Raw genomic sequence first — 21,380 nt, 5'->3', positions numbered from 1 at the left:
ATGCTTCAAAGAGTCCATCATTGTTCCTGTCCCGAAGAAACCCCACCCTGCTTCTCTCAATGACTATCGCCCTGTAGCCCTCACCTCAGTAGTGATGAAGTGCTTTGAACGCCTGGTCAGAGACTTCATCATTTCTTCACTACCAGACACACTGGACCCACTACAGTTCGCTTACCGTCCAAATCGTTCCACAGACGATGCCATCTCTCATCTCCTCCACACATCACTCACTCACTTGGACACTAGAAGGGGGAATTATGTTAAAATGCTCTTCATAGACTACAGCTCTGCATTTAACACCATAATTCCCTCCACACTCACCACCAAGCTGGAGCATCTGGGACTCAGCTCATCTATGTGTCAGTGGATCTCCAACTTCCTAACTGGCAGACCACAGGCAGTAAGGATGGGCGGACATGTCTCAGCCTCCACCACTCTCAGCACTGGAGCCCCCCAGGGGTGTGTTCTGAGCCCCCTGCTGTACTCTTTGTACACATATGACTGTGTGGCCACTACCAGCTCCACCACCATCATCAAGTTTGCTGACGACACCGTCGTGGTGGGCCTGATCTCTGATAACAACGAGACGGCCTACCTGAAGGAGATTAGGAATCTGGAGAACTGGTGCCAGAGGAACAACCTCCTTCTAAACGTCAGTAAGACAAAGGAGCTGATAGTGGACTTCAGCACTAAGCAGGAGAGGAACTACCAGACCCCCGTCATCAACGAGTGCCCAGTGGAGAGAGTGGACAGCTTCAAATACCTCGAAGTTCACATCACGCAGGACCTGTCATGGTCCTGTCACATCAACACCGTGGTGAAAAAGGCCCGACAGCGTCTCTACCACCTCAGACGCTTGAGAGACTTCCAACTGCCCTCCAAGGTGCTCAGGAACTTTTACTCGTGCACCATAGAGAGCATCCTGGCGGGAAACATCTTAACCTGGTTCGGGAACAGCACCATGCAGGACAGACGAGCTCTACAGAGGGTTGTGCGGTCAGCTGAGCGCACCATCCGCTCCGAGCTCCCTGACCTGCACTCAATCTACAGCAGGCGGTGCTGGACCAAGGCCAGGAAGATGGTGAAGGACCTCAGCCATCCCAACAACAGACTGTTCTCTCTGTTGAGGTCAGGAAAGCGATTCCGCTCCCTGAAGACCAACACAGAGAGACTGAGGAGGAGCTTCTTCCCGCAGGCGATACGGTCTCTCAATCACACCACCACACAGTACTGACCCACACATGTGGTTCTTACACACACACTGGACTTTCTGGACTTTGGTTTTGCACAACACTGGTCACTATATTCTTCATTTCCGGTTAATACTTGTACAGCTGCTGTTATTGTGTATATATTTATTTATATTTAGATTTCTTCATACATTCTTATATAGTTCTATATTGTGTATTGTGTATTTTGTTGTACAGTTATTTTATTTTCAACTTTAATTTATATACACGCAACAAAAATATAAACGCAACACCTTTGTTACTGCTCCCATTCCCCATGGGATGGACGTAGAGACCTAAAATTCATTCCAGATACACAATATAACCATCCCTCCCAAACAGTGGTCACAAATCAGTCCAAATGTGTGGTAGTGGGCACATCTGCTATATTGAGATAATCCACCCCACCTCGCAGGTGTGCCACATCAGGATGCTGATCTGACATCATGAGTAGTGCACAGGTGTACCTCAGACTGCCCACAACAAAAGGCCACCCTGGAATGTGCAGTTTTTTGCGCTATTGGGGGTCTGGGGACCCAGAACCGGTCAGTATCTGGTGTGACCACCATTTGCCTCATGCAGTGCAACACATCGTCGCATGGAGTCTATCAGATTGTCAATTGTGGCCTGTGGAATGTTGGTCCACTCCACTTCAATGGCTGTGCGAGGTTGTTGGATATTCGTGGGAACTGGTACACGCTGTCGTATACGCCGGTCAAGCACATCCCGAACATGCTCAATGGGTGACATGTCCGGTGAGTATGCTGGCCATGCAAGAACTGGGACATTCTCAGCTGCCATCTGCCCTGAACAATGTGAACCATGATTCATCCGTGAAGCGCACACCTCTCCAACGTGCCAGACGCCATCGAATGTGAGCATTTGCCCACACAAGTCTGCTACGGCGACGAGCTGGAGTCAGGTCAAGACCCCGATGAGGACGACGGGCATGCAGTTGAGCGTCCCTGAGACTGTTTCTGACAGTTTGTGCAGAAATTGTTTGGTTGTGCAAACCAATTGTTCCAGCAGCTGTCTGGGTGGCTGGTCTCAGACGATCTTCGAGGTGAACCTGCTGGATGTGGAGGTCCTGGGCTGGTGTGGTTACACGAGGTCTGCGGTTGTGAGGCCGGTTGGATGTGCTGCCATATTCTCTGAAACGCCTGTGGAGACGGCTTATGGTTGAGAAATGAACATTCAATGCACGGGCGACAGATCTGGTTGACATTCCTGCTGTCAGCATGCCAATTGCACACTCCCTCATTGCTTGTGGCATCTGTGGCATTTTGCTGTGAGACAAAACTGCACATTCCAGGGTGGCCTTTTGTTGTGGGCAGTCTGAGGTACACCTGTGCACTACTCATGATGTCAGATCAGCATCCTGATGTGGCACACCTGTGAGGTGGGATGGATTATCTCAATATAGCAGATGTGCCCACTACCACACATTTGGACTGATTTGTGACCACTGTTTGGGAGGGATGGTTATATTGTGTATCTGGAATGAATTTTAGGTCTCTACGTCCATCCCATGGGGAATAGGAGCAAAAACAAAAGTGTTGCGTTTATATTTTTGTTCAGTGTATGAAGACGTGGATTCTCCTTTTCACATGTTAGCATGTTGTTTGGCCAGCTGTGGCTTACATTACCACAGCTGTGATAAAATTATCAGGAGTACTTCTATGTCTATGAGGGGAAAGCTTTCCTTGTTTACATATAATATAACAATGATACAGATAATGAAAGTCAGACAAAGTGGATCATGTCTTTTACAAAGTGCATAAATAAATCAAGCAGATTTTTTTTCGGTTGTGGTTTCTGAGTTGTGAAATGTCTGCAGCTCCGGAGTGGACTGTATTTGATTTGTCACATTGAAAGAGGGCCAGAAAATTACATAATCAGTGAAGCCAAACACATGTCTCTTTCCTAATATGGGCAATGTCTTTAGTAAAACTCAGCTGTAAGCATGTCTCCAGGCTCTGAATTGAAGGATTTTAGCACACAATGTTATGTGTTTTCAAACTCACAAAATCATATTTTACGTTCTTGAAGCAATAACCACGTGAAACTGAAGTTTAAATACTTTTCTTCCCTACATCCTGTGTGCAAGAGTCAATTATAGCATCATTTGGAGAGTTATATTTCATTTAGCATGTTATCGCATATCTGAAGGGGACCTAAAATAAAGCACAGTTCAGTCAGAGGGTCTCTTATTGATTGAAATCAACTTTTCCTGCTTTTAGGAGATAACTGAAAGTATACATGAAAGTGCCTTATCTTTTATAACCACAGGTTTTTTTTTATAATGGGTGTTTGTGTAAACTGTGTGTCACAGAAATAAAAGGCTGCTGTGGCGTGATGGTTCTTCGTAGTGGTCTGAACAATTTGGGGATTCACAGACAAAATACAAAACACATTGGGTAATTGCAACCACTCAAATACACACCTGAAGGCACTTACTTGTAAAACTGAACACCAATTAGCCAACTACAAAAAGCCCTCAGTTTAGCCAATTCAAGAACTTTGCAAGCATGGATGGAGGGAGAGCAAGAGGAGGAGGAGGAGGAGGAGGAGGAGGTCGAGGTCGAGGTCGAAGTCGAAGAGGCCATGCACGGACCCATATTTCTGATGATATAAGAGCAACTTTGGTGGACCATGTCATCAACCATGGCCTGACTATGAGGGAAGCTGGGCAGAGAGTCCACCCACATCTAAGCTGCTTCACAGTGGCATCTGTAATAAGAACATTCCGACTAGAAAACAGGTCTGTCTTCACCTCTCTACCTTCTACTCCACTCAGATGGTTTTTATAGCACTGTTCTACAGTATATACCATTACCATATCAAGTGTACAGGGTATTGCAGGGTGCTAAGGCTCCTTTTGCAGCCAAAGTGGTAGTTTCTGTGAAACATAGCATGATTACTTATATTGAAGTACAGTGGATGACACAGTACATACAGTAAAGTACTGTAAGAAAAATAAGCAAAGCGATGACAATATGTGGTTGTATTTCTCTAGACTGACTCGAAGACCTTCTGGGGGAGGACGCCAACGCCTGTTCACACAACAGCAGGAACTTGCTGTTGTGGACCTAGTGAGGGCAGACAATGCCATCCGTCTCCACCAGCTACGAAAGCAAATACTTGCAGACAGGCAAGTGTTCAACAGCATAAACCATGTGAGCATCACCACCATCAGACGCATCTTGGGTAAACACAGCATCACCATGAAGCAGCTCTACAGAGTCCCATTTGAGAGGAACAGTGACAGGGTCAAAGGACTTTGAGCTGAATATGTACGGGTAAGTGTAACTGTCCTTTACATGTACAATACAGTATTGGTGAAATCCAGTAGCAGCTGAATATGTACCATATCAGTACCACATGGATCCATTCTGAGAGCTACACAGGTACCTGTGTGATGGGGTTCTGTATGTGTAGCACTGTAGTACAGTAATATGTTCTCTTGGCCATGGATGGAGTTGCACAGCCTCATGAATTCATTTTCATTGATGAAGCTGGATTCGACCTGTGCAAAATAAGACGACGGGGTCGTAATGTCATTGGTCAAAGGCAATTGTGCACGTCCCAGGGCAGCGCAGGGGAAATGTCACATTGTGTGCCGCCATAAGCCTTCGAGGGCTTCTGCATCATCATGCAAAACTAGGTCCATACAACAGCCAACATATACTCACATTTCTAGATGCTCTCCATAACATAGTTGTACAGAACAGACCAGATCAGCCCAGGTTTGTTTCCATCAGGCTGCTCTGGTCCAGGCCTGGTTCTCCAACCACAACCAACTTGAAGTGGTATACTTGCCCCTTACTCACCATTTTTAAACCCTATACAGGAATTTTTTTCGGCTTGGAGATGGCGAGTATATGACCGCCAACCACATGCCCGCATGCCTCTTCTGCAGGCAATGGAACAGGCCTGCGGCGACATTCAGGTGACAGCAATCCATGGATGGTTTCGACATGCAAGAGGATATTTTCCCCGGTGCCTAGCGAGAGAAGACATTGCTTGCGATGTCGATGAGGTCCTGTGGCCAGACGCCAACAGACAGCGGGATCCATGAGCCCACGTATGCACAATTGTCATGATTTTTTGTGTTTACAGTATGGTGTTTTTTCTATTACTGTATTATGGTGTTTTTTGTTTTTTTTGCTTTCTCTGAATTCATGGTAAATGGCCTGCATTTGTATAGCGCTTTACTCAGTCCCTAAAGACCCCAAAGTGCTTTACACTACATTCAGTCATTCACCCATTCTCATGGTACTGCAATGTACAATACTGAGTAGGCCTATTTGTTGTTTTGGTTGTTTGAAAATGTGTCTCCTGAAAATATGCCTTCTGAATAAACAATGAAAGACTGCAGTGTTTTATATAAAGTAGACTATTGTGCTCCCCCTGATCTGTAAGTGTTTGCATATGATGCAAGTATGTGTCATTTTGTCAACAGTTACATTTTGACAAAGGAATGTTAGGTTTTGACAGCAGAGTTTAGGTTTTGAGAGTTTCAATTTGGCACAGATGTGAATGGTATATTTCCCAGTGTTGTGTCGTGTGTACCCAGAGGTTGCCCTTTGTTACAAATTAAAGTCTACAAATCAATGACATCACACTGGCCTATGTTTATTCAGTCTATGATTACATGTCAGTGAGATCTTGGAGCTGCCAGCATGCAAAGCTGCAGCTTTAGAATTTAGGCTCTAATCCTTTTTTCCACCATTTTTTTTATTTTTCTTCTTCCTTTGTTTCTCAGACATGTATGTTTTTTTTTTTTCTCCCATCATTTCCTCTTATTGTCCCTTTACATACTCTTTGCCTCGCTCCAGTCTACTGCCAGAGTTTCAGTATTTTATTCACTTAATAGCAGGACAGAATACCACGTGACTGTGGCCTTGTGTTATACCCTCTCTGCTGCAGTGATGCTGCAGACAAACACAAACATCGTGATCAGACATTTAAGAAAAGCCTCTTACAGATGAAGGTCTGTGTCTCTTGACCTAAACACATAATCAAGTTAAATCTAATTTATGTTCATCAGTGCCCCTCACACTGTAACTTAAAGTAATACATTTGTTACTGGTTAATTACAGAAGCACGTTTGTGAGCATAAAGATGTAAGCCTTGGACCATCGGGATGAAATGTGGTTGGGAAACTTAACAAGCATTGATAAAGCTTCATCAGTAGTTCGAACAATGCCTCAAAACCTTCGCTCACCACAGGTGGTTAGCAGACTGTGGTTGTACCATGCAGCCTAATAACATGCAGTAAATTGCAGGTTAAAGCAGTCTGCTTACACATTGTTAAACGAGGGAAGGGAACTAATGTGGCTGTCACATGACCCTTTTGTCCCATTTCATCCCAGCATTTGATTAAATTGCTGCTCACTACTTAAAACTGATCACATAAAACTATTTTTCTTCATCTTTTAATGATTACCAAAGTCTGTGAATCCCCAAATTGTTCAGTTGTTCTTTTTGCTCCCTATGAGGTCACTTTTACCATGTGACAAAAACAACACCCCACTGTACACACTTGAGCCACCAGCAACTTTATAAATCCCCAATAAAAAGCTGACAGGTTGCAATGATGTTCCAAATAACTTATTAAGAAAACAACTAAATACACAGAAAATATTATGAAAACTGGTTTATTTTATATCTCCTAGTTTGAAGTGAAGCAATAAAAACATGTATAAAACATCACAAACTGTAATATTATACAAATGCTTACGTCCTGCTGATGCAATGGAGACATCTTCCAGTGACAGTCTTCATCCGTGTGAGTGTGAGGAGGCTCCTAAACCCACCGACACAGAAGTGCATGTTCACAACTCCCTCTGTGCAGGTGGGGTCAGGGCCCTCCTCACCCTGGGTGAAGAGGGGTGGTGCTGTGGCCAGTCAGGTATGAAGTGCTGAGAGTGGATCTTTGGTCCTCTGTGCAGCTCTGTCCACTCTCAGCTGCCCTGCAAAGCAATAACACGAGAAAGACGTCATTTTAACACAAAACAGCATTTCCATTGTTGGTAGCTGCAGCATGTTGTTAAAATGCAATTTTAAACTCAACATATACACACAATAACTATAACTAAACTTAAACCTACAGTACTGTAGGACGATGATTTACACCAGCTATTGGAAGGATTTAGTCTTCAAGACAGTTTGTAGCCAATGTGAGGTGATAACTTACATAGCTGGAACACAGCACCACTCTCCAGTTTGTCATTTGGTCATCCATCCTTCTCATCGGGTTGGGGTAAGGCTGTCTTCTGGGTGGAGTATCTCTCTGTGTTAGCTCCGTCCTGGGCGTTGAGTGTCTGAAGTGCTGAATGCTGGGAGAGGACAAGTGTAAAGCACCTGAAGACAAAAAGACAAAGAGAAAAGCATGAATTCACAGATCACAGAGTTGTTCACTTTACTTTTCTTCTGTTATGTGTTTTTACCTTACCTCTGATCCCTGAGCCACAGGCTATACCTTATGTAAAAACAAGAGACTACAGTCAGTTCACGACATCATTTTAAACCTTTTCTACTTATTTGTGTTGACATTAAGTACGGACTTACCTTTGTCCTGCATGGTGAGCTAGAGCTTGAGAAAAAAATGTTAGTCATTTACAAACACTGCAAAGGCCAACTTAAACATTTAAAGCTTAAAAACAAGTTCTAACATAATCTAGTCAGAGTCGCTGTCATCAAGTGAAAGGTTAAAAGGCCTTTCCCAGAAGCGTCTGACACCAACAGAACCCGAGGATGTTGAAGGGCCATAAAACTTGTCATCACTTACCTTGCACCTCTTTGCACTTACCTCATCAGTGCAGGTGTCGTCTCCGCTTCTCTTTGCTGAGGAGGTGAGAGCTGAGGTTGAAGGAGAAGCTGAGAGAGTAGCGGAAGAAGGAGCAGGAGAGGAAGGAGCTGAGGGAGCAGGGGAGGAAGCAGCTAAGGGAGCAGGAGAGGAAGCAGCTGAGGGAGGAGCAGAGGAAGCAGGAGAAGCTAAAGGATCACCAACCGGGAAGAGTGGGGCGTTGGCCTGGCCGAAAGGCGGCATGGCGAACGGGGCAGCACCTGGAGCAATAGGATGTTGCCAATCGTGCCAAAACGGCTCTGGAGGGAGCTCCTGGATGAGAGGGGAATCAGCTCTCTCATCCATGGTGTCATACCCCGAGTCGTCACTAGGCCAATCGGCCCACTCTTCTGAGTTGTTCCAGTCAGAGGAATTGTCAGTGTCTTCACTCACCTCTTCGACGTCCTCAGGTATGTAGGGAGGGTACTCACCTTCCTCTTCACTGTCATCAGGATCCTGTGCTTCAGGAGAAGAGGGTGAGGATGGGAGAGGGATATACTCACCATACTCACCTTCACTGACACGCTCGGTATCAGAGTCATCCAGGATCCTGATGACCTCTGGAAGGCCTTCTTCTGCAGGACGCTCAACCACGTAGTCGAGACGACCTGTGAGGAAACAAGTTTAAAATAACATTAAGAATGTAATAAACATCAAGTGCTAAAGGAACAGAGCTACATCTGTTAGTTTGAGCAGACGATGAGAGAAAAGCATTTTAGGCTACATTTATGTCAGACTGAATGACACTTCTACTTGTTCATGCAAGCAAAAAACAGCTAAGTCAACTAAGTTCACATCATTAACTGCTATATAATAAGATATAGTAGTGGCATAACATAAGGATACCATTATTACTACTGTACTATGATTACTGTTTTCATATTCTTTTTTATATTCATTTATTTTTGTTATTTTTTATTATCATGTTTTGTAGCAGGGGAAAAGTTATAGTTTATTTCAATAAAGCCTTTGATCCAAGAAGAACAGGATGTTAGGAAGGGACCGGGATCTGGTGTGTTTACACCTGTGTGTTCTGACGTCATGACATGCTGAAGATGCTGTTACCACAGAGACTGATTTTGGGGCATTTTACAAATTTTAGTCCGTTAAGCTATTTTTAACCAAATCATTAAAAAAGTGTCAAATTTGAAGCCTTCAAATCAAAGTAACACCTTTTTTTTCAAATTCATACACCAGTCGTTAATAATTTCTACACCTCTCCCGGAAAATTTAAAGCATACAAACAATTTACGGGGAAAAATCTTGGAATAAGCATATTTTGATAACATTAAAACTTGATATTCACACTGGAACTTATTAAATTATTACAGTCATTTAGTAGCTCTTAAAATAACTGAAGAAATGTTAAAAGTACCTGCAGCGAAGTCCAGGGGGCTGTCGAGTCCACGACGAGCCATCTTCAGGCTTTGCTGTATGAAAAACAAGTACAAACAATCCAAAGATGAAGTACTTGTTGTGGCGAGCAAGTCAAATCCGCTTTCAGTAAATATTTTCCGAAAACTTAACTTTCCACAGGCTGAGGTTGGAGCAGGTCAAAACAAGTCCAATAGCAAGTGTAAAGGGACGAATGGAACCTTGTGCAGCATTTATATACCCTCCGCAGGCCATGGTTACGGTTGCCAACATTTTTCTTTTAAAAGCTAACAATAACTTAGCGTTCTCGCTACTCACTATGCTGTTAAACAGCTATATGTTAGCAATGACAACATTTAACAATGCTAGCCGTGCTGATTAGCCTTAGGATTGCTTGAGGTTGTTTCCAGCTCTAGTGGTCATAAGCGAACTTAGTTCTGTGCCAGCTTTTAGCACGAAAATCAATCTTGTAAAGCTCACTATTAAACTGACAAAGCCTTAGAGCCTAGAAACTATGATACTTACAACTGTGCTATGTTTGTCTCATAGCATATAGCAAGACCCCATAACTGACCTTTGACCTCTTCTCAAGATTAGATAATGCTATATAGAGCTATTTTAACACTATGTTTCTTACTGCCATTGTTTGACAACATATAAGCATAAAGGAAATGATATATGGAGATTCTAAATATCAGGTTATTATGACTTTATTATAAACTTTACAGTAACAGTTCAGAACTATTAAGCAAGCTTAGTTTTGGAAAAATCCCATTTGTGATCAAAACTTTTTACTTCATATTTATTACTAAATAATTCAATAAATTATACTCAAGTACTGAATAGTCACAAAAAATAGTAATTATGCTGAAAATTATGTTAAAGTGGTTTTCGACTGAGCATATAAACAAAAGCCTGGGAAAAAGTTCTGTTGAACAACACACATATGTTACCAATATTGTAGCCGGTGTTATTTAATAATTTGTTTTATTTTTGATACAATTTCAAACTTTATTAACCTTTTCAATAAAACAAAGTTTCAGATTTAATTATTCTGAAACTAAGTTTAAGCTTCCCAGAACGTTTTGTTGCAAGTTACATTACTGATATAAGAAATATAAAATGTTTGTATTGTTCACCCACAAGTGCAGTCTCTGGCTCAAACACAGAAGCTTGATATGTTTGGTTGTCAGTCCAGACATTCCTAAAGAAAGTTGTCCTTCTTCAGCTCCAGACCTTTCTAGATAAAAATGGCATTAGTGAAGTATTTCAGTCTGGTTTTAAAAACGCACCACAACACTGAAACTGCTCTTGTAAAAGTTTTTAATGACCTTTTAACTTTTCTGACTTGGGAGATTTTGCCATTTTAATACTGTTAGACCTCAGTGCTGCATTTGATGGGATTCTTATCGCTCGGCTTGAGCACTGTGTCAGAATCAAAGGGACTGCTTTGGAGTGGTTTAAATCTTACCTGTCCAACCAAAGTTTTTCTGTTAGATTGGGGGAAACATCGTCCTCAGAAGCCTCACTTTCTTGTGGGGTCCTCAAGGAGTCCAATCTTGGTCCAGTTCTCTTTTCTATTTATATGCTCCCCATGGGTTCAATTTTTTGAAAAACATGGGATCTCATTCCATTGCTATGCAGACGACTCACAGATTTACCTGCCACTGAAACGTGAATCTGTGAGTCGTCTGAAGGGTTTGCTAGATTGTTTGGAGGATGTTGAGGATGGCATGGATGGCTTTTAACTTCCTTAACCTAAATGAACAGAAAACAGAGGTGATTGTGTTTGGTCCCTGTGACCGCTGTGACTTTGGCCCTTTAGGAATTCATAATAATAATAATAAAAACCTTTGCAAGGAACCTAGGAGTGTTTTTTTGACTCTAATCTAATGTTTGATAAACAGATTAATGCTGCCTTTGCTGTAACTGCTCCTAAGCTCCCTTCACGTCAGGACTTCCCCAACATTGGACACTTTTAACTGACCATTCATCCTCCTCTTTCTCTCATTTTTTACATTCATCAGGTCCTCAGAGTACTCGTTCCATCTTCCCAACACACTCTTTTCACTGTTTAGCACATTTCCATCTTTATCCATCTTACTCCACAAATAGTCTTTTCCTTCGGGGCCGACAAACTGACAACTTTCAACATAATCCATTTGATTTCCAGCTTCAAACTCGTGATAATGACGGACACTCTCTTCACCCTGAAACAGCATTCATGAAATCTTCCTTCAAGATTACAACTACTTGATTTACAGTGGAGTGAAAAAGTCTTTGGCTTCTTCCTTATTTCCTTTTTTTGTATGTTTTTCACATGTGAACGTTTCAGATCAATAAACAAATTTAAATATGAGGCTATTTAAAAAAAACAAACATCAATCATCCAAACAATTTATTCAAAAAATGGAATTTTGAAACAAGTGAGCTGTAAATACAAAATTGCAGTTGCACTAAAACACATTTTTGCATTGTCCAACTTTCTTATCTCTCGTCTGCTCTCACAGTGAGTCACACACATTTGTATTTACAGAGCACACTTTGACAAGTAGTCTAAACTCTGGGTGAAGTGTGTGATCACACCGAGTCCCAGCTGGTTTGAGGAGCAGACTGAGTCTCTGCAGGGTTTAAACTCAGTCCCTGGAAAACAGACACAGTCCAGTTATATCTGGATGAAAACTGTCTCTGTGAAGGCAGTTTTGTTTTTGTTAACACTCCCTCAGAGAGGGACAGCTGGTTCATGTTTATTTAATCCCATTATCCAAAGACACTTCTACATCATCATCCACAGTTATGGGTCAATGACAATATCAAATAACAAGATCAGAATAACAACCTTAGGATTATTGAGATTTGTACTTACTGTGGTTTCATCCATCTGAGTTTTGTTCCCTAAAATGAGAGAAGAAAGTCAATTTCAGTTTTGTTTTAAAATTCAAAATCATTCAATCTTAAATGTACCTTTATGTCTTGTCCTTATATTGACTGTTGCAGCAGTTATTAAAAGCGCTGCTAATCCCACAGAGACAACAATGAACCTCAAAGAAACAAAAAATCTGTCAAACACAAAAAATGTGATTATTAAAATTATTTGGTTGCAGTTTTCTGTTCCGTGTAAATTCCTTTCTTTTAAAAATGTAACAGCATTTTATTAATAAATGTGCAAATTTCTGTGATATGATTTGTATTTAAAAGTATTTATATACAAAGTTAAAGTGAGTTTTCATTTGCATATCATTTCAAAAGCTCAAATAAATTTAAAATAAACAGATATTTATGCAACCAGCTTAATCTTCAGTCCTGCTTTTGAAGGACTCTTCATTGTTGGGGTTGTTTCTGATTTTGTGCTTATTTCAGTTTTTCTGGCTGGATTCTTTGTTGTTTTTGTGTCACCTGAATAAATGAAAAAGTAAAAGCACAAAAGTTTTTCATGTTTCTCATCTGATGTAAACATGAGAAACAATATTCTACTTTCACACTTGAAATATTTAAGTAAATGTTTGATGTGATTTTACTTATATTACAGTTTTTGCCCACTGCTTGAACACATTTTGCAAAACCCCGCTCGCTGTGCCAAAACTGTACACACAAGTACACATGACACAACACTGGGAAATATACCATTCACATCTGTGCCAAATTGGAACTCTACTCCCAAAACCTAAACTCTGCTGTCAAAACCTAACATTCCTTTGTCAAAATGTAACTCTGTTGACAAAATGACACATACCTGCACCATATGCAAACACTCACAGATCAGGGGGAACACACTAGTCTGCTGTACATAAAACACTGCAGTCCTTGATTCCCATTGTTTATTCAGAAGGCACATTTACAGGAGACACATTTCCAAACAACCATAAACGCAAATAGACCTACTCAATACTGTACATTGCAGTACCATGAATACAGGTACAGCAAATAAAACAACAACAACACAATAGTACTGCAATAGAAAAAACACTATACTGTAAACACAAAAAACCATGACAATTGTGCATAAGTGGGCTCATGGATCCCGCCGTCTGTTGGGGTCTGGCCACAGGACCTCATCAACATCGCAAGCAATGTCCTCTCCCGCTAGGCACCGGGGTAAATATCCTCTTGCTCTCCCTCCATCCATGCTTGCAAAGTTCTTGGAATGGCTACGCTGAGGGCTTTTTGTAGTTGGCTAATTGGTGTTCGGTTTTGCAAGTAGGTGCCTTCAGGTGTGTATTTGAGTGGTTGCAATTACCTGATGTGTTTTGTATTTTGGATACATGTGTTTTCCGAATGGCACCCTGAGATTTCATTTTGTGAGCGAAGTGTCTTATGTATGAAATAGAGTGTAGCATGCAGGACCATGTGTGTTGCATGAGGGAGTAGGTGTGTTGCATAATTGGTACTGGGGTGCAAAGCAGCGCTTTTGTTTAAGGTAGGGGTACATGTGTTTGAGGTATGGTAACAACAGCTTCACGTTGTGTTACTTTAGTCTAAGCATGGGTTTATAGTGTTCAAGCAACGGGCAAAAACTGTATTGTCTGTTTGTCTCTGTTTGTCTCTGTTTCCCCTGCGAAAGACTGGCGACCTCTCTGGGTTGTACCCCTCCTCTCGCCCTATGATAGCTGGGATAGGCTCCAGCTCCTCTGTGACCCTGGTAAAGATAAGCGGAAGATAATAAATATATGGAGTATGTTGATGTGGTGGAGGAGGTACAAGTATCTGGGCATCCACATCTGGCCATTTTCTCTAACAGGCTGATTCAGTTCCACTGTCACAAAGACTGAAACAAAAAGCATTTCATACCCCACATGTGATCACCTTCTATTATAAGCTACAACAACAATAATAATAATAATCATCATCATCATCATCATCATCATCTCATCATTGTTGTCCATGTATCTTCTCGTCTTCACTGCGTAGGCAGATCCTGAAGTTTCCTACGCTACGCTACACCAAAACCACGAATACAGTTTTTTTAATTGGTTTGGCGCAGTTTTCACAAGCAACTGGTACATTTTCAAAACTCTTAGTACTTATATCACAACAGATCATCAAAAGTGCACCTTTTTCAAACATTTCAGCATATTTTCAATTGTGTTAGTACAATACACATAATGACAAAATATCATTTTCACTACACAAAATAAGTGTTTCATCTAAATAAATGTTTCGTTCACAGTTACTGCCTTTCATAATGTTGTCACTATAAAATTTTTGATTTGCATCTCTTATCATTCAGTTTACAGTTTTTTCTGAATGCTTAAACCCTAACTGTGATTCCTGTAGCACAATCTCTAAAACTATTCAGACTTATAGCAAAACCACTCACTGAGTGTGCAAAACTAAAAGCACAAAAACTGCTTTGCACTCAGTTTGCAATTTTGTAACACACACTTTGCAAAACTGTAGGCACAATTCACTGCACAACACTCAATTACCAAATTTCCAACACACTCCTAGCAAAGTATACACATGTATGGCTATCATTAACACTAATTTGCCAACTGTCTGGCACACTTTCACATGTCAAAACTTTCTTAGATAATTAGTTCACTTTGCAATCAGCCTAAGCACTATAATACAGGTAAGCTGTGTGTGCGGAGTACAATGGAGGGAGCAGAAAGAGTGAGAAGTAGAGGAGGCCGAGGAAGAGGACGTGGAGGTGAAGAAGTAGGATGAAGAGGACGACAAGGACAAGGAGGAGCAAGAGGAAGACGAGGAGGGGGGAGAGGAAGATGAGGAGGGGGGGAGAGGAAGGGTAGGAAGAGTAAGAAATAGAATTGTAGAGCTACAATAGTGGACCATGTAATCAACTATGGAATGACCCTGAGGGTAGCTGGCCAACGGGTCCAGCCTAACTCGAGCCGCTACACTGTAGCAAGTACCATAAGGACATCTTGAAATGAGAATCGGTTAGTACAGTCACTTCGCACAAAGATTTGTAGCACTGCCATATGCCAATGAGAAACACACCAATACCATTGATGTAAAAATACTGAAATTGTTACTTTACAGAATTGCTAGATGACCAGATGCTGGGGGCAGAGGAAGCATGTTCACTGCAGACCAAGTAACCCATATAGTCATTATGGCGATTGCAAATAATCCTATACTTGGAAATGAACACTTGTGTTTGTTTTGATGTGTTTGAATAAACACCAGTACTTGAAGTTTGGCTCCCTCTATGCTTATGGATCTATGACAGAAGTATGAGCTCAAACTGACATAGCCTACCTTGTGCACAGAGAAAGCAAAAGCCAGATGTGTTTTATATTCATACCATCAGTGTGCAGTTGGCGCATTGTGTGCTTAGTAGATGATGGCTTGTGTGTACTGTTTGATACGGAAACACCATTTTTATGAAGGTGTGAAGAGTTAATCTAGCTGTGTTTGCTTTTGCAAGAGAACTACAATGTTTGATTATTAGGTGACAGGTTTTCTTATTTGTGTGAAGAGTTTTGCAAAATTAGCCAATAGTTACAAAAAATGTGCTTAAGCAATCGGAAAAAACTGTAATACATTTTTCTGTCATTTAATTCAACCGATCTTAATGTTTAATCAATGAATCATTCATTATGTCCATGGATTTTCAACTTGACTGATTGTTGTCTGGTCATTTGTAAGTTCCTTTTAAGAGGAACAATGTCCAGGTGAAACAACTGCGTTCAGAATATATTCAGGTACAACACTAAACTGGCATGCAATTACTGTAACAGAGGGTGATGGAGCTGGACGCTGCTGTGAATCATCACAAGTATATTTTTGTTGATGAGGCCGCTTTCAATCTAGCAAAAACTAGACACAGAGGACGTAACCTTATTGGGCTACCATCCACGTCCCTGGACAACGTGGGGGGAACATCTCATGTGTGCAGCTATATCTGAAGATGGTGTGGTAGGCTGTAGACCAGTTCTAGGGTCATACAACACTGAACACCTGATTTTTTTTTTTTAAATGAACTGGAGCAGGCCTGTCAGGGAGAAGACATCGTCTATGTTGTTGTGTGGGACAATGTCAGCTTCCACCATGCACAGCTGGTTCAGGAATGGTTTCAAACACACCATATTCCCCTTTCCTCAACCCAATTGAGAAATTCTTCTCTACATGGTGGTGGAAGGTGTATGATCGCCATCCCCATGAGCATTTCTCCCTTCTTCAAGCCATGTGTGGAGCTTGTGGTGATATAACTGCTGAGCAATGTCAAGCCTGGATTCGTCTTGCCAGGAGATTTTTCCCACGGTGCCTGAACAACGAAGACATCCACTGGGATGTTGATGAAAACTTATGGCCCAATGTTAATGACCGGCTTGATTAATTGTATAAAAGTGATAAAAAATAAAATAAAAAATATATTGTGCTTATGTAAATGACTTGTTGTTTTTTCTCCCTTTTTCGTGTGTGTGTGTGTATATGTGTATATATATATATATGAATATATTTTTTATTTTTTTTATTTTTTATTTTTTTTGTTATGCCTGAACATAAGTGTAATACTTGCTGTGTAAAGTTTTACAGTTCAGTTACACTCATTCATCACCAAGGACAATTTGAAACGCTTACCTTGTATTATTTGCTCCTGAATGAAATGATTGGTAAAAGTACTACGTTGAAAAAAGATCTTACTGTTTTGTTTGGGTGAGTAAAGCAAATGTTCTCAGTATATATCACAATGATCATATGTTCTGCAACAATGATTAAGTGGAATGAAAATATGTGCAAATACAATGAACTCATGACATCAGATTTGAAAGAATGACTAGTGGTGTTACAAATGTGATCAAATGTGAGTTTTGTACTGAGAGATTTGAAAATGCACACTTTAGTTGTGAAAATAGTACCAAACCAATTAAAAAAAACTGTAAAGTTCAGGTAAGGTTTTGTCTTTGTGTATTATTTATTTATTTACTATATTTATATTTATGTATTTATTTACTCAGTAACATCAGTAACGAGAGCTCACAGAGAGCACAACCCTCTCTGAAGGTCAAGGGCTATACATCAGCTATTACACCATGCAGAGTTTTTATGGATTGTTTATGCTGATGTGAGCATAGTTAACTGAGTCCTCCTGCAGCAATCATGTGAGTAACTACAAAACATTTGATGGGCGACTTGTTAACTGCAAAACAGAACTTCATAGACGTTGGTGGAGAGGCTGAGCATGGGCAAACAAAGAATATTTGATCCACAATTTCTTTGAAAGTAAAAATAATGTATTGAACACAGAAGCATGTGATCTCTAAGCGCCCTTCCACTACTTCCATCGAACCGCTTATCCACTTCAGGGTCACAGTGTTATGTCACTTTTCCAGGTTCGTGGTGATGATGAAGGTGATGCAGTGACCTACAGCACTGTGAAGGCTCATTCCTCTTCTGCTGCAGCCACTGCTGATCCCAGCAGCCTCTACTCTACTCTCAGTTTCCCAGTCACATAGTTCAAGTTGACAAAAAGGACTCGCATTTAAGTTAAAGACTAATTTTGTGTTTGCATGCAACAGATTGATAGCGACGTGCTAATTATCATAAACTATTAGATAGATACCATTATTATAACAAACATTTGGTTTCAAATCCAGAAGCACGTCTTTATATCCTCCATTAAAACTATATAAATAAATGTAAATAGAAACTTTATTTTCTTTATGAAATCAGACCAGTGTGTTTCCAGAATGTGATCACTGGAGGGCAACTTACATGTGACAAATAAAGTTCTGATTGATTGATTGAAGTGTGAATATCTAAATGTACCCACATAAGCCTTGTAAAGATATTAAAGATATAGTTATACATTTATATTTTACAAAAACATTTCCGCTAACATTTGTACATTATTAACATATTTGCAACTTAACAACAAAAAGTTGTTCCTGGTTAGTTCAGCAGAAGACATGTGGAGGTTAAATGTCATTTAAACCCTGCTTACACTTGCTGTTCACTTTAATTTAGCTTCAGTTTTTTATTTCCTGTTTTACTTTGAAGTTTACTTTTCTTTCATGTCTCACATTAGTCCTACTTTTTATTCTGTTATTTCTCAATCTGCCCATATTGTCTTCATCTGTGTTTATCCTAAACCTCAACTAGTCCTCGATGTATATAAAGTCCTGTCCTCCTTTATCTTTCCCTGATCATTTGTTGGATCTTGTGATTCGGGTTTCTTCTTTAAGTTTTGTTTAGTTCCTTCCACATTCAGTTCTCAATTTTGTTTTCGTTACATTTTAATATGAGCAATTTTTAAGTCTGCTGTTTTCCATTTTATTTCTGCACATAAATAAACATTCATATTTGTAAACCATTTGTTTATTAATATTATTTTTTATTACAAAGTTATACTACTAATCTCTTCTCACTATTACAACTAGCATGAAAACCACCTGACGTTCTGTAAGTCTCTGTTATCCCAATAGAAAAGCTCTGATACGTATAAGAATTTTCTCAAAGAACTTCTAAATACCCTCTTGGTTTTACAGCTTGACTTGATGAGCAATAACACTGTGATGGAAAATGTCTTTATTCTATGTATTCATAACATATTTTAACAATAGAAGAATATAAGGGGCACCTTTGGGGGTGGGAGGCATGCCCCCCACACCTCCACCAGTGATGGCCAGAAAGGGCACCTTTTGCACGTACGAGGACGCACACATGCACACTGATGCACGCGCGTTCGCTCATCTGAAAAAGTGGCACTTCCGGGCCACGCGGTCCCCACTGCGCACGCTCTATGGCCTCCATATTAATGATCAATGATAACTGAAGAGGAAGCTTGAACCCTGGCTCTGGACATTTTCATGACAGTGGCAGTGCAGACATCTGCATGTTTTTTTCCATCATAAAGACTGTGATATGAAGCATCATCAAAATGTCACTTCAGTAATGCTGCTGAGAGAAAGAAGTGTTCACTCGTGTTTTTTAATAGGTGACTTAAAACACCAAACTCTAATTTCAGGGGTTTATTTTAAGTTTAAAGAATATAACAGCTGGTAAGACAGCTGGTTTAGTCACTGTGAATGTTAAAGGAGATTTGTTAAACCATTGCTTAATGGCCCGTTAAGCAATGGTTTAACAAATTTGCAGTGCAAGTCACTCTTTACTAACACATTGTAGATCAGTTTATCTACAATGACACATGATTTTTGAAGTTTTGTGTGTGAGGGTTTAGTCTCTCACACCTTACCCTTTCCTCCCCAGTATCACAACAGTATGACTCCAAAGTACGGTTCAGTAAACAAACAAGGACTCTAATGTCAGAACAGAAAGATGCAGTTGGAAGATAATTGATTGTGTTTTTATGACGTGTAGTAAACTATACCCCTCTTCTTCTTCTATGTTGTTGTTCTTGTGTGTGTGTATACATTAGTCATACTTACAAAAAACATTAAGCGTCTTCCCCCACCCTCAAAGACAGACAAAAAAAGGTTTTTGCACGTACCACTTTTCCACGACACCACACAGCCAGCCTGAATGCATTTTAGATGCATCCTGAAGCGAAATCAGTTTAGTTGCAAAACTCATTGACAAACCAATGGCCATTTTTTTCAATTTCCATTAGTCTAACTACAATACTGAAGATATAAACCTTTGTGGATCCTTGAGCTGTTAAATGAGCTTTGAAGTATTAAAATAATTTACATAGTGAGAAACTTGTTCTTAATCAAGTGGCCAATTTAGACATGACCTTTGCCAGTACTGAGTCAGGATGAGCTCACAACCAATCATCCGTAACTACAACGACAAGATCCAAACAAGACATTAAATTATGTTACTAAAAATTCTGAAATAATTTGTGGGTATTACAGTTTTTTCTGAATGCTTAAACCCTAACTGTGATTCTTATAGCACAATTTCTAAAACTATTGATACTTATAGCAAAACCACTCACTGAGTTTGCAAAACTAAGAGCACAAACACTGCTTTGCACTCAGTTTGCAATTTTGTAACACACACTTTGCAAACCTGTAGCTACAATTCACTGCACAACACTCAATTACCAAATGATCAATGCACTCCTAGCAAAGTATACACATGTATGGCTATCATTAACACTATTTTGCCAACTGTCTGGCACACTTTCACATGTCAAAACTTTTTTAGATAATTAGTTCACTTTGCAATCAGCCTAAGCACTATAATACAGGTAAGCTGTGTGTGCGGAGTACAATGGAGGGAGCAGAAAGAGTGAGAAGTAGAGGAGGCCGAGGAAGAGGACGTGGAGGTGAAGAAGTAGGATGAAGAGGACGACAAGGACAAGGAGGACCAAGACGAAGACGAGGAGGAGGGAGAGGAGGATGAGGAGGGGGGATAGGAAGGGTAAGAAGAGTAAGAAATAGAATTGCTGATTACATCAGAGCTACAATAGTGGACCATGTAATCAACCGTGGAATGACCCTGAGGGAAGCTGGCCAACGGGTCCAGCCTAACTCGAGCCGCTACACTGTAGCAAGTACCATAAGGACATCTTGAAATGAGAATCGGTTAGTACAGTCACTTCGCACAAAGATTTGTAGCACTGCCATATGCCAATGAGAAACACACCAATACCATTGATGTAAAAATACTGAAATTGTTACTTTAGAGAATTGCTAGATGACCAGATGCTGGGGGCAGAGGAAGCATGTTCACTGCAGACCAAGTAACCCATATAGTCATTATGGCGATTGCAAATAATCCTATACTTGGAAATGAACACTTGTGTTTGTTTTGATGTGTTTGAATAAACACCAGTACTTGAAGTTTGGCTCCCTCTATGCTTATGGATCTATGACAGAAGTATGAGCTCAAACTGACATAGCCTACCTTGTGCACAGAGGAAGCAAAAGCCAGATGTGTTTTGTATTCATACCATCAGTGTGCAGTTGGCGCATTGTGTGCTTAGTAGATGATGGCTTGTGTGTACTGTTTGATACGGAAACACCATTTTTACGAAGGTGTGAAGAGTTAAT

The 21,380-nt window shown here is 40.5% G+C and overlaps 1 protein-coding gene and 2 long non-coding RNA genes across 3 annotated transcripts in view; all 3 read right to left on the bottom strand.

The window, feature by feature from the left end:
- Nucleotides 1-14,890, bottom strand: part of LOC309688906 — a 58,759-nt gene extending 43,869 nt beyond the window's left edge. Inside the window, exon 1 of the long non-coding RNA XR_014271196.1 lies at nt 14,836-14,890. This is a non-coding gene — a long non-coding RNA (uncharacterized lncRNA). The remainder of the gene's footprint in view (nt 1-14,835) is intronic.
- On the bottom strand, nt 7,135-10,198 carry LOC309688639 (uncharacterized protein). Its single transcript, XM_082504515.1, has 5 exons — nt 9,455-10,198; nt 8,583-8,687; nt 7,687-7,713; nt 7,429-7,595; nt 7,135-7,204 (listed from the first exon to the last, which is right to left on the bottom strand). Exons 1-5 carry the CDS (start codon nt 9,495-9,497, stop codon nt 7,196-7,198), a joined length of 351 nt encoding a protein of 116 aa, XP_082360641.1. The 5' UTR covers nt 9,498-10,198; the 3' UTR covers nt 7,135-7,195.
- On the bottom strand, nt 11,893-12,837 carry LOC309689858. The gene is made up of 3 exons (XR_014271539.1): nt 12,418-12,837; nt 12,320-12,348; nt 11,893-12,096 (listed from the first exon to the last, which is right to left on the bottom strand). It is a non-coding gene; the product is annotated as an uncharacterized lncRNA (long non-coding RNA).
- Nucleotides 14,891-21,380: the final 6,490 nt, after the last annotated feature.

This window comes from Aulonocara stuartgranti (genome assembly GCF_965226115.1).
Source record: "Aulonocara stuartgranti genome assembly, chromosome: 15".
Classification (NCBI taxonomy): domain Eukaryota; kingdom Metazoa; phylum Chordata; class Actinopteri; order Cichliformes; family Cichlidae; genus Aulonocara; species Aulonocara stuartgranti.
This window is presented reverse-complemented; position numbering and strand designations above follow the sequence as displayed.

Bases quoted from the DNA above. Each gene is read 5' to 3' on its own strand.
- LOC309688639 (XM_082504515.1), bottom strand. From the start codon at position 9,497: ATGGCTCGTCGTGGACTCGACAGCCCCCTGGACTTCGCTGCAG. The intron at 8,688-9,454 runs GTACTTTTAACA...GTTTCCTCACAG, and splicing joins CCCCCTGGACTTCGCTGCAG to GTCGTCTCGACTACGTGGTT. The intron at 7,596-7,686 runs GTAAGGTAAAAA...TTTTGTCTTCAG, and splicing joins CTGTGGCTCAGGGATCAGAG to GTGCTTTACACTTGTCCTCT.